Genomic DNA, 13,585 nt, shown 5'->3' with positions numbered 1-13,585 from the left:
TTAAGGTTGTAGTTGGAATACCACTGGAAAGAGGATCTAACTTGTCCATAAAAGTCAGTGAGCAGGGAAGAAGCTGTTTCAACTTCAGTAATGCATTTTAAAACAGTGCTAGAAATATGTTATTTCTTGAAGTAGGACAGCTTCAGTTTTCAACTTTGCTTTTTATTAGAAGGAAATATTTGACAAACACATGTTAGGCATTTACTTGAGAAACAGGACAAAACACCTTATTAAACCATGTCTTAATATTAGGGCTTGGGCAGTGGGGAAATTTCCAAAGTCACTCTGTTGCCAATTCTCTGAATAGAATAATTGTTAGCGTTTTGGCATATTTAGTACATAAGAGATATATAAACCAAAATGAACTCTATCAAACATATATTTATTTTTTACATATGAACCTCCGTCTACATCCATGTAGTTGTAGTTTACAAAGTCTGTTCAGTAGTCTGTTATATGAGACTGCTATACTTTATTTAACCAATCCCTTCTAGATGGGCACGTAGGTTTCTGTTATTAACAGAATTGCAGTGTATATAATCTTATTTATACTTTGCTCAGTTGAATAATTTCTCAGGATGCATTCTTAATGGTTGACTGCAATTCATCATGTACACATATTTTTAATTATTTGAATACACACTGCCAGATTATCTCCTGTAGAAATTGTTCCAAATTATAAGAGAATGCTGGTTTACTTACATCTTCATCAGCAGTGTTTGATGCTTACCAGTATAAATAGTGGTATCTCATTCTTTTAAGTTAGCACTTCCTCCTTACCAGTAAATTTTAAAACTATATATGTCTAAAGGTAAAGAATTTCTAAATAAATAGCTAATTAGTCTAAGAAAAATAATAATGGAAATGTAAATATTGTTAGAATCAAGGGATAATGAAAACATAATATATCCAACTTCAGATGTACCGAAAGCACTTGGTTATAATCTCCTTAAATGTTCATACGAGAATAGAGAAAAAGTTCAAAACTGAAGTATTAAGCATCCAACTTACTTTCTAATATAAGAAATTAGGAAAAAATAGATCTGTAGAAGGAAGGAAATAATGAGCATAAGGCAAAAAGTTTAATAAAGAGGATCAACTAACTGCCAATAGTTTGTCCTTTGAAGAAACAAAAAATAGAAAAACTTTTCAGCAAGATTGATGATAGGAAAAAAAGCAGGGATAAATGATACTGTGATGAAAAAGAGATAAGTATACTAAAGTTGAGTTTTTAAAATTTGTAAGAAAACCATGAAAAGTTGTATGCCATAAAATTTTAAATTTTAGAAGAAATGCAAAATGTCCCAAGAAAATTTAATTTAGGAAAACTGATTAAAGAAGAAATAGAAGACATCAAATGTCTTAAAACTCATAAATTGAATTAATCTTTTAAACTCCCCCAAGGAAACAAGAAACAGGTCCACACAATTTTCAGATAAGGTCTTCTAAAACTGTCTTCCAGAGAATTTTTTTTTAAAAAAGAAGAAACCTCACTACAAGTAACTCAATTTCATTTCTTTTTATGGCTGAATAATATTCCATTGTATATATGTGGCACATCTTCTTTATTCATCTGTCAGTGGACACTTAGGTTGCTTCCATGTCCTGGCTATTGTAAATAGTGCTGCAGTGAACATTGTGGTACATGACTCTTTTTGAATTATGGTAAGTCAGCAAGAGAAAAACAAATAGTATGTAAACATATATATGGAATCTAAAAAAAAAAAAACAGTTCTTATGAACCTAGGGTCAGGACAGGAATAAAGACGCAGATGTAGAGAATGGACTTGAGGACATGGGGAGGGGGAAGGGTAAGCTGGGACAAAGTGAGAGAGTAGCACTGACATATATACACTACAAAAGTAAAATCGATAGCTAGTGGGAAGCAGCCGCATAGCACAGGGAGATCAGCTCAGTGCTTTCTGACCACCTAGAGGGGTGGGATAGGAGGGAGGGTGGGAGGGAGACGCAGAGGGAGGGGATATGGGGATGTATGTATGCATATAGCTGATTCACTTTGTTAAACAGCAGAAACTAACACAACATTGTAAAGCAATTATACTCGAATAAAGGTGTTTAAAAAAATAAAAACAGAAAAAAAGAAGAAGAAACCAACCTAACTTGTATAATAAGTCTAATGTCACCTTGATACTCAAACCAGATAAAGACAGTGCAAGAAAGGAATATTATAGGCAAGTTCTACTTGCAAACATAGGCATATCAATCCTAACTGAAATATTAGCAAACCAAATCCATCAATATATTTTTTTGAAAACATGACTTACTGGGTTTAAGGATGTAATACATATGTCCTAACTTTAAGAGGAATATATGAGGATGATAAAACAGTTGAGCGAGAGTAGAGATTTTCTCCAGAGGGAAGGTACGAGCATGTAATTTGGGAGAAGTGCATGAGAAGACATCAGTTGTATTGTAAATTTTCTTTTTTAAGCTGGGTGGTAGGTACATAGATGTTCGTTTTTGCCGTTTATGTATCTTAAGTATTTCATGTTATAGTGTCAGCAGGCTTAACAGCTTTGTAAGTTTAAATGCCACTCTAAAATACTATTCTTTTTTGTTCAGTTGCTTAAACACATTTCCCTTGGAACTGTACAAAGAAGTTTAAAAAGTTTTATGTGTAAACCATCATGAAATATAGTAACGTGTACTACATATGCGTTTTCATGGATATTGTATTAAGAGAAAGAAAAAGACTCTTAGCTCTTTTTCATTTATATGAAAATGAGTGTCTTTGGAAGTAATGTTTCAGACTTGCTTTTAGTTTTTAAAAAAATTTTCCATGCCTAGTATTAAAAGAAATAGTTTGGAATTCTAGGTGGATGAGAAATTTAATATAGGCTGAAGATGGAAATGTTGGATTTTCTAGCATTCATTCACCACATAGTAAGGGAACATTTACTATGTGCCAGATATGGTGCCGAGCCATGGGTGTGTACAAACATTTAAGATGTAGTCTTTGACTTTCAGAATTTAGTAGGTGAAATAAATGGTCCAGATGTTTAACTGTAGGTGCCATAATAGTTACAAGCAATTTGGAATATTTCTTCCCTAGTGGGAATTAATTGTCCCCATGTTTTTTATAGTTGTGTGTGTGTGTGTTTAAACTGTGTTTAAAAAGTTATGTGTGTGTATTTTTGGGAATAATCTAAGCCTTTTGAACTACTTTAAGAGGTAATCAATTCCTTCCTCTTTAATGCTGACAATAAAGTTTCCTCAGGTAGAATTTTTTACCCATTGTTAAATGATTTCGCTTCACTCAGAATTGAAAGGGGTATGATAGGCTGTCAGATGCTCTGTAGAAGTTGAGATTTGTCTCTTTCACTGGATTGCCATTTGAATTATCCTATTTAAAAGTGATATGAAGTGCTTTAGCTTTAAGAAGTTAATCTTTGTTAATATTTAGTACTACTCTTGTTTTACAAGATAGATAAACTGCAAATGGGCCTTTTTTTTTTTTTTGGTACTGCTTGAAAAAGGAGGAATCTTTCATGTAGTATGCCTTGCCTCTTTTTTTTTTCCCTTAAGTACTGACTTCTTCATATTTTATCCTTGATTTAAAACCTATTAAAGCAATGATACATCTTCTGAGACTGTTTGACAGCTTACTCATATAAATATGAATACTTCCTAACATGATGATCTATGCCCATGACTTCATTTTTAGAATTTAAGTTGCTTATGTATAGAAACAGTCATCAATTTTGAATTAATTGCAAATTAATTAAGGCTTCTTTGCATTCTCAAAGATTTGCTTTACCCCTTCTTTCTTGACTTATTTTTTACCTTACATGTTATCCTTGTATTCTCTCCCAGACAGTTCAGCTGTTTAATACTCAGAGTAGTAGACCTGAGTCAATTTGTTTTAGCCTGTTTGTTGTAAAAAGTCTATGTGAAACAGTAAATTTGACATAGTTTCTTCATATGTAATTTCTCTGTTAAGTAGTGCTTTTTGTGGCCTCTTATCATGGGATGTGTGTCAGTCAGGCTGCATATAACTAAAGTCCACCATGGGGGCTTAAGATAGAAATTGATTTTTCTCTCACATTTGTAAAGTCTAGAATTAGAAAGTACAGGTCTAGTAAGGAGTTTCACAGTATCAGGGACTCGGGCTGCTTCTGTCTTACTGTTCTTCCGTACTCATCTCATAACCTCATGATCCCACATGGCGTCTTGAGTTCCAGCTCTCACGTCCAGACTCCATGCAGCAAGAATGAAGAAGGGCAGAAAGGCAAAAGGGTCTTCTCTGGTTAATTTGGTCCCTCCCTCTAAGCAGACTTCTCAAAAGACACAAAACCATTCATTTTACATTTCTTTGACCAGTACAGAGTGACCCTAATAGATGTTGGGGTGAGCAGCCGGGAGTCTCTACCTCACAGTTATTTCCTAATTTTAATAGGGAAATAGCAGGTGGCTCAATATCTGGGTTGTGATGTAATCGTGGGAAGTAATGCTAAGAAATCTCTGCTCTGCCTGTGGATTTGAACTTATTTTTATCCCTAATCACTGTTATTTTTGTGTTATTACTTTCCAAGTATATGTCCTAAGTACTTTTCATACATTTTATATAATTCCCATAACACTGTCTGGTAGGCACTGTCTATTCCATGTCACAGGTGAGAAAACCAAGACACAGACAGAATGCATAACTGGCCTAAGTCCTGAGGACTAGTCGGTGGTGCGTCAAACATGGAGTCTGCACTTAAGATCACCACTGATAACTGTTTCTGTCCTCTGCTTATTAATCTGTCCACCTATATATCTATCCCTCAGACTCCACTGCCACCCCTGCCCCGCCTCTTGTGCATAAGAATCATATGAGGTTGCTCAAACATACACAAAGAACAGAAAAACAAAAAGATTGAAGGCAATATAAGAGTGAGAAAATAGAATGACGTTGAGGTTCAAGTAATACACAGAGTTCAGTGCTATATGATCCTATAGAGATGCTAAAAGTTTCGGTCTGACTTCTCATTGTGTCCTATCAGAAACTAAAAGGCAGGAAAACAAAACTGAATTTTTTTTTATTTGGACTCTTGGCTTCTTCATTTTTTAGTCATACAATAACTTGAATCCTTAGTCATATAATAACTTGAATCCGTATAAAGAATCCTAGCTCATTTTCATATTGTGGCTTCAAAGAATTGTAAAGATAATTATAATAGTATTGTTACTATTTTCTGATTTTCTCTTTGTGGGGTAGGTAAGCTGAATTACCATTACTTATTTTTTAAGATGTGGAAACTCAGAGAATATTTTATCTGGACATGGATCATGTGCTTAGTAAAAACAAGGGCTTGTTCTTGTTTGTTTATAGAAATTCAAATTGAAGAGATATATATTTTGGAAGATTGGGATCTTGATAAAAATGCTGTTGTGCTAAGTAACTGTTAGAGCTCCCCCGTACACACACAGGTTTGTGAGCTCCTTCAGGACAAAAGACCTAGCCTTATTCCTTTTTTCCTCCAGTATCCTCAGTGTATGGAGGTGTTCAGTAAGTGAATAATGAATGAATGACTAGTAAGTGAGAAAAGTCTGTGAATAAATGTTATAATTAATATTGCTGCCTCTTTAAACTTAAGTCAATGGCTCTATCCAAAATAGCGGAAAAGTAGGTCATTCTTTTTATAGCCCTTGCAGGTTGTATGAGGTGGGTTATAGTACCATTAATGGTTGGACATTGGGACCACAAAGTCCAGCCCTTGAACATGGTATGTTTGGAGAATGGCCATAACTGCAGTACGCCTGGAGCATGGTGGTTGTAAAGGCAAGTTGCTGCAGTTACGTCTGGCAAGCTCCTGGCATGTAAAAGTTACTGATTAATTTTAAGGAGTGAAAGTTAGGTCCAGATTTGGAAGGATTTTATATGACATGTTATCTTTTAAAAAGTGACATTTTTCGTGGGGAGAAGAAAGGATATGATTTGATTTGAGTACCATTTGAACAATAAGTAATGAGATCGACTTCTTGCATTTTAGTTTTCAAGATTACTTGTGAACAATATATTAAAACATTTGAGTTTAATTATTTTATTTTGTTTTATTTCTCAGGATGTGATCTTCGTGGTGGGAAGCTAAGTTTTTAATCTACCCCAATGGATGCAGACAGTGATGTTGCACTGGACATTCTAATTACAAATGTAGTCTGTGTTTTTAGAACAAGATGCCATTTGAACTTAAGAAAGATTGCTTTGGAGGGAGCAAATGTAATTTATAAGCGTGACGTTGGAGTGAGTATCTGAATTTTGTCGTGTGTGCTACATTAGCCTAATTTTATAGTGCTGTGAAGATACTAAGTAAACAATGATGACACTACCTTATACGTTTATTATAAAAATTAAGAATGTGTATGAAGGCTCTGTTTAAGCTCTAAAAATCAGATGCCAGTATACCTTGATAAATTTTCATTAGTTCTTCATGCTAGAAACTAAGATGAATTAAATTCAATTAAAGATTTCAGTGAATCACAATGAAAGGTTTTCAGGTTCATCAGTAATGCCATCTTCACTTTAAAAAAGGAGCAAATATATCTGCTAAAAAGAGAGGAAAAGGCTTAATGCTGCGTTGGAACTTTAGCATGCCATATGGTAGGAGAAGTCATTTTTTCTAGGAAGGTTAACTGAAAACTGAGTTGATGGACGAGCTCAGATTTTATTTTGCATCTGTGGTAAATTTTGTCTCCCTAGATTCAATAGCTTTCTAGTTTGATAATATGGCATATGACAGAGAAAAGAAGGAACTAAAAATGTAACAAGAGTTTTAAGAAGAAATGTCTCATTCATATATTTGTTACGTATTCAGTAAACATTTATCTCTTTTATACATAATGGCCATATAATAAATATTGCCATAAATGAAAAGCTGCAGTGAAAATTTAAATTCACATTTTATCTTGGACCTTAGTCCTTGACCTATTTATACTCACACTGTAGGTAATTTCTTCTAAACCCATAGCTTTAAGTGCCTTTCGTTTCTAAGGAATCTAAAATTACATCTCCAGCTCCAGCATTCCTCCTGCATTCAGGATTTGCACATCGACCTTGAATATGTAATGGGCATCTCAGCTGTAAGACACAGTATAAAGTAGTGGCGGGCACCAAGAAGCAGAGAAAAGCAGGGTTAGAAATCAGGGAGGGGTGAAGGGATGGGTACTTTGGTGGAATGATCAGGGAAGGCCCCTCTGTGGAGATGACATCTGGTGAGAGACCTGAGTGAAGGGAGAACACTGAAGGAAGAATATTCCAGATGAAAGTAAGCTAGGCAAAGCTCCTGAGGCGTGGACAAGTTTGGCATGTTTGAGGATGTGTGCAAATTGCAAATTCCAGTTATGTGAACAGAGTGGGACGAGAGTTGGAGTGTGTACATCCTTGTGGTACATTGATTTCAAGTATACAGTGAGAGATTTATACAGGCCTTGAATTTTTAATTGATTAAATGTCCTTTTGGATTAATATGTTCTTTGTGTTCAGCGTGGTTCTTGATTTCAGAATGGGTGATTTGGAGCACAGTTATTTCAGTCTTGGGTAAGCTTGACGTAGTATTTAAACATGAAATGGCCACATAGAGTAGAACCGTGTGGAAATCAACACTTACTGTGTAATCAGGTTGTTGGAGTTCTGGTTGTCTTTTTTTGCAGAAAGTATTAATGAAGCTTAGAAAGCCTAGAATTACAGCTACGATTTGGTCCTCAGGAAAAATTATTTGCACTGGAGCAACAAGGTAAATGTTACTTGGGTTTTCAATTTTCATTTTTTAATTTTCCCCCCATGGGAAGGACATTTTTCTAGACTTAAAAACAAAATCACGTGTACAGTTTGTTGTGTTCCTCAGTATAAAATTTATTTCCTGTGTAACTGATGGTCTTTTTCTTTCTTTCAAACCACAGTGAAGAAGAAGCTAAATTCGGTGCCAGACGTTTAGCCCGGAGTCTCCAGAAACTAGGATTTCAGGTAACGCTTTCAAAAGCTCTCCGAGCTGCAGATACTCAAGGATTTATTTTTGCGAAGTTAGCATTTTTCTTTTAACGGACTAAAGAAATCTCCACAGAAAGTCCTCTTACGATTGACGTTTTTCTACATTGTATAATACCGTCTTTCAGCACAAAAATTTAGTGGCAGACCTTGCCCGTGTGGGTATTTGTCAGGAATCCTGGCTTTTTCCCAAATCCTTTCCCCATAGAGAGAGAGAGAGAGAGACACTTGTTTCCTTACAGATGAACTGCCTTTTCAACTCTTTACATTTTTCACTTCTCACAAAAAAAAAAAAAAAAAAAAAATCTGTTTTTGATCATCACAAGAATGCTGTATCAGGATGATGAGCGAGAGCTGCAGGACCCTGTTGACACGTACAGACTGGTTAGCAGGCTCTCACACTTGTAAAATGACTGTTACTAGCAGGCCAGACTTATCAAATGTAATTTTGTAGAGGCATGCATTTGATATCCTGGACTTGCCAGGTCACTTGGAAATGATGAGTAAATGAAAGAAAAAGATGAACTGTGGTTCCTGAACAGATGGGCCTAGGCACTTTGAGATTTGGGTGGGAGGTGATGAGAGGTTGAGTTTCTCTCTGATGACTTCAGTCTCCTCTGAGGTGGAAGGTGCTAGGAAGGCACTGAGGTGCTGGGGGGACATCGGTGTGTTGGTACTGGATGGGAGTGCAGGGTAGAGAGCCATGATTGACAGCGGGGCCACTGTGCACGTTTTGTGACTTTCTCCCACTGCCTTGTGCCAGTACTGAGTTGGAGGATAGTTCATCCAGATTTGTGGTTTTACTAGGGACAGTTGAAAAGATGACAGGGTAAAACCATTAAAATCTTGGTAGGAGTGGCTGAAGTTATTAATATCGAGAGGACATTATTTTCAGCCTTGGAGCCTCTTTTCTTAGCATAATATTAGAAATGTTGAGAGAAATCCCAGTGAGTTAAAAACACAATTCTATCACACTATTCCTCATTTTGTCCCCCAAAAGAAACAAACATCTAACTAAACTCGCAGAAATGCCATTTTACCTGACTGCATATAAGAAAAAGTCTGGCGTTTGGAGCTCAGTGTCCAGTACTTTCTGAGTTTTAAGTGATGGCTTTCCATTCTGACACTTCAAGGAGGACTCTGCTTTAATTTTTTCCTCACTGTTCTCCCTCTTATCCCAGTAGATTAAATATTAAATGGGTTTAAAGTATTGAAAAATTAAACTGAAATAAGATTCAGAAGACCCCAGATGTAGCACTTTGATCATGCAGTTATCTCAGGCTTTGTTTATTTTTTTAATGAAGTTTTTGAGCCTTTTTCCCCCCCTTTAATTATAGCATTAAGGAGTCCCCAATAACTTAAAACACTAAATCCATGCTTTAAATGTTTCTGTTTATCTTGTTTGTGCTTATATTTAAGGATTACAATTCAATGATTAAGATTGCCATGATGAGCAGATTTTTTTGTTTGTTTCAAAATAATTCATTCGTTTTACTTCTCTCCTGAAGGTAATATTTACAGATTTTAAGGTTGTTAACGTTTTGGCAGTATGTAACATGCCATTTGAAATACGTTTGCCAGAATTCACAAAGAACAATAGACCTCATGCCAGGTAGGTCTTTGAAGGATCAAGATAACTTAGCAAATTTGAAATTACTTGTCAGGCTACAAGTATTTATATTAATTTTGGCTTTTTTTGCACAGTTACGAACCTGAACTTCATCCTGCTGTGTGTTACCGGATAAAATCTCTAAGAGCTACATTACAGATCTTTTCAACAGGAAGTATCACAGTAACAGGTATTTTATGATATTGAAACCAAGCTTGTCAATTATGGATTGAATGAGATAAGAGGTGTCCATACCAAAATAGAGATAAAGTCTGCTTTGTCCCTTTTAGCCACTTCTGCCCTTCTAGGGGAACCAGTCTCCTCACTTTTAACACAGTAGATTAGTTTAACCTGCTTTTACATACTATTTTGAACTCTTACGTATACTATTTTGTGTCGGTCTTCTTTATCTTCATCATAACCCTAGTGAGATTCATCTGTATTGCTGCATGTAGCTGTAGATCAGCCATTCATACTGCTATTTAGTACCCAGTACGTGAATATATTGTTCCATGGGCATTTGGATAGTTTTCAGTTGGGAATTTAAAATAATTCTAGTACGTATTTTTATATATGATTTTTAAGTTTATGACATCTTGCATTTAAAATACTCAAGAGAAACCCATTCTATGAACTTCATAGAGGTTTTACATGAGCAAAATATTCATATATAATTGGTACCTATTTGGTATGTTTTATGTGTATTTTCCTATATCTTTTGAATTGTTTTAATTACTTGGAAGGGGTAGTTTCAGAATACTAGGTAGGCATAGATGTCCAAGGGTAGTATTAGCATGCAGGATGATTTTTTTAATGGTACTATGGTTATAAATTGTTCAGAGACATTACTTGAGAGTCAGACCCAACCTTTGGCAAAACTGAGTTAAGGAAAATTTCTGTAGTGTCCTTGAATTTTCTTTTTATTCCTTCAATCCTTAGAGGAAGATAAAAATTATTGACACCTGTAAGCCTTCAACAAAAAAGCTTTAGTTCTGATTCAGCCATGGATTTTCACATCTTCCTTGGAGACTTAAAGGCTCTTGCCAGAGTCATGCCTAAATCTTAAAAATGGGGGAGTAAGTCCATTTCTTTCCTTCTTTGGACTCTCTGTTTCTACACTTTGGAGCCCAGACCTTACAGAGGCCTCCACATCTATTGACAAGTCCCTACTAAGTATGGAAGAAAATAATGCAAGTGTAAAATATATATTAAGTTAATAGATTTAAGCAACACAGTAGCAAACTGAAGACCATTGACCTGGTTAATTAGTATGCATTACATATTAACCTCTGGAATACCCTATGAACTGCTAATTCAGTGGACATATACTGAGTGGTTCCCATGGGCAAAGCTCTACTCTGTGGAGGGACTGAGGTGAGTCAGGAAGGATCGGACCAGGGTAAGACGTGGTCAGTACCTTCAAAGGGTCCACAGTGGATGCATATGTACCTTTTTTAGGATCTTTCAAAAGGTAAGTTTACGTTAGTAGAAAAAACGTATTTATTCAGAATAAGTTTTATAAAAATATTTTTTCATTATCCTTTTTATATATTTTTTTAGCTATTTAGATGAAAGGCTACATATTTTTAAAGTCCTAGCGTTATATAGATTAATTAATACATAACATAACCTCATCCCTGGTGCTTTTTTTTTTAACGGGCAGAGTAAGGTGTAAGGGAGAATGGCCAGATTAGTAATAAACATGTGAGTACCAAACAGTAGTAAATTTGTGGGGATGTTTAGACCGTGCAGTTTATAACAGCCCTCTGGTTTCCCAACGCTCTGGTAGCAGCTTTGTTTAGCTCTGCCGGGTTCCTCGATACTCCTGTGAGCTTCAGTCGTAGCCTAACCAAAAGCCAGACTACAGTGACCAAAAGCATAATAGCTGTGTAGTCCCGCTTGTTATTCCTTCCTTTAATAAGCATATTATAGTACTCTGTGATTGTCTATGTGGTTTTTTTATATACTCCCTTTTCGCAATGGTGCCCTAAAACAAGATGAATATCATCATTTTGTGTTTGATTCCCTTTAATTGTCCATAAAAAAATCTTACTCTCTTGGTTCTTGCTGTGACTGTGTGTATAATTATGTAAGTATAGATTTTTTTTAAAACAACCTGATAAATTCTAAAGTACTTGGTTATTTGTAATTCTGGGAAATCAGCTTTTCCTAGTGCTCTTTTGCCTCTTCTCACCCCTTCCTCCATTGTGTTGTTACAGGGCCCAATGTAAAGGCCGTCGCTACTGCTGTGGAACAGGTATACCCATTTGTGTTTGAAAGCAGGAAAGAAATTTTGTAAGTCATCACATCATTGGTTAGAATCCCAAACTGAGCACCTTTTAAAACCTGCTGCACATTGGACTCAGAACAAAAGGAAAACTGGACCAACAGTAATTGAGGAAATAGACTCTTTTATTCATTCACGGCTACAGTGTAAGCTCCAGTCCCTTTGGATTTTATTTCAAACCTTGCTGTAATATAAAAAGGAAGTTTACAAGACATGACATTGCTGCTTTTACAAAAGGACATTCTATTTATTTTCGCAGTAATTTCATGTCCCCACGAGCAGAGCTGTCACAGTGTGCACTACCTTAAAGTGTTTTGTTGTTGTCATTATTTTTTTCCAGTTTGAGCTGATGTGTTTTATTTGTGAATAGTCTTTTACATTTTTGTATGCTGAATATGGGCACCAAAGAACCTGTAAAAGTTATCTTTTTCAATTGAATGTGCACAAATAAAAGTTTGGAAAAGATCACTCTTCATATCCATTCTATTCCCCATTTTCTATTTTAACAAAAATTGTATTCATAATTCTTTTTTTTTAATCTATGCAAGCTTAGACTTTTGCTAAAGTGTGTTGGCTTCTTTTTGAAGTATATTTTGTAAATATATATATGCCACATGTGTATAGTATCTTTTAATGCTCTGTTACCAAATATCAAATAGGAATTTTTTTCTTGCAGATTAGAAATAAAAACATGTATATAAATTCTAGGGAACTGGAGTAGAACTTTATAAATTAAGCGTAATGTTTTATGTTGCTAATTTAACATGATGGAAAATGTTAACTATCTTTTAAAAGTCATAAAGTTGTAGTTTTAAAAAGAAAAACTCTTACCTACAAGATGAATATAAGAAAGAAGCTGTGATGGGTTGTACCTCATATGTACCTTTGTTATTCTGGAAAGACTCAACTCTGGTTATAGGAAAGTAAAAATCTTAGGTTGGTACTCAAGGCTTTACTAAGAGTCTTGTCAGAAGTTGAAACATTGTGCTGTTTTAGCAAGAAGTGCCCAAAAGCTGATTCTGTGCCACAGTGTAATTAATTATACTGCAGTTCAATTTGAACTTGAAAGCCATTTTGCAAGATAAGTCTTTCCCCTTGCTGTGTCTTATTTAATGAAGCTAAAGAGCGACTACTCAGTATATGGGATTTTGCTCCTCTTAAAGTTATAATAAACATGCATTTGTGAAACAGTGGCTCTCTGGCTCACCCATGGGCCCAGGAATGGTAATATAGGATCAGGCTGCAGTGGTGCTTGGCCATTTGTGTTTAGGAGTTTAGTATTACTAACAATGATTTTACCTAGAAATAAAGCTGAGTGGAGAGTCATATTAGCTTCTCAGTTAAAATTAATAGAGGTAATAGTACAACACAATTTTCCACTAAAACCTTGAATTTCCAAAATGTTTTGAAACTTTGTGAAAAATTGGAACATCTTAACCTCCATTTTCCCTACCATATTCTAAAATCTTGAAAGCTGCACTGAACAATGCGTATTATTTTTTATGTTTATTTTTATCTTCTTTCTTCTCGATGCCTTCCCCTACCCTGCCTCTCACTCCCTCATAAGTTGGGGCCAATGGCTAACTTATATTTTCTTTCTTGGGAAAGACTTAATTGTGATTTTAAGACTTCCCTTTTTTTACATTTGTGTTTATTTGCTTCATTTTGAGATCCAGTGGGATAGGCAACCTCAAAAAATATA

At 35.3% G+C, this 13,585-nt stretch overlaps 1 protein-coding gene across 1 annotated transcript; it reads left to right on the top strand.

The window, feature by feature from the left end:
- The first annotated feature begins 6,068 nt into the window (after positions 1-6,068).
- TBPL1 (TATA-box binding protein like 1) lies at positions 6,069-12,358 on the top strand. Its single transcript, XM_007452989.1, has 6 exons — positions 6,069-6,247; positions 7,654-7,736; positions 7,903-7,966; positions 9,496-9,599; positions 9,692-9,786; positions 11,816-12,358. The coding sequence occupies exons 1-6, from the start codon at positions 6,113-6,115 to the stop codon at positions 11,893-11,895; spliced, it is 561 nt and encodes a 186-aa protein (XP_007453051.1). The 5' UTR covers positions 6,069-6,112; the 3' UTR covers positions 11,896-12,358.
- Positions 12,359-13,585: the final 1,227 nt, after the last annotated feature.

Source organism: Lipotes vexillifer, unplaced genomic scaffold, assembly GCF_000442215.2.
Source record: "Lipotes vexillifer unplaced genomic scaffold, Lipotes_vexillifer_v1.1 scaffold155, whole genome shotgun sequence".
Taxonomy (NCBI): Eukaryota; Metazoa; Chordata; class Mammalia; order Artiodactyla; family Lipotidae; genus Lipotes; species Lipotes vexillifer.
This window is presented reverse-complemented; position numbering and strand designations above follow the sequence as displayed.

Bases quoted from the DNA above. Each gene is read 5' to 3' on its own strand.
- TBPL1 (XM_007452989.1), top strand. From the start codon at position 6,113: ATGGATGCAGACAGTGATGTTGCACTGGACATTCTAATTACAAATGTA. The intron at 7,737-7,902 runs GTAAATGTTACT...TTCAAACCACAG, and splicing joins ATTTGCACTGGAGCAACAAG to TGAAGAAGAAGCTAAATTCG. The intron at 9,600-9,691 runs GTAGGTCTTTGA...TTTTTTGCACAG, and splicing joins AACAATAGACCTCATGCCAG to TTACGAACCTGAACTTCATC.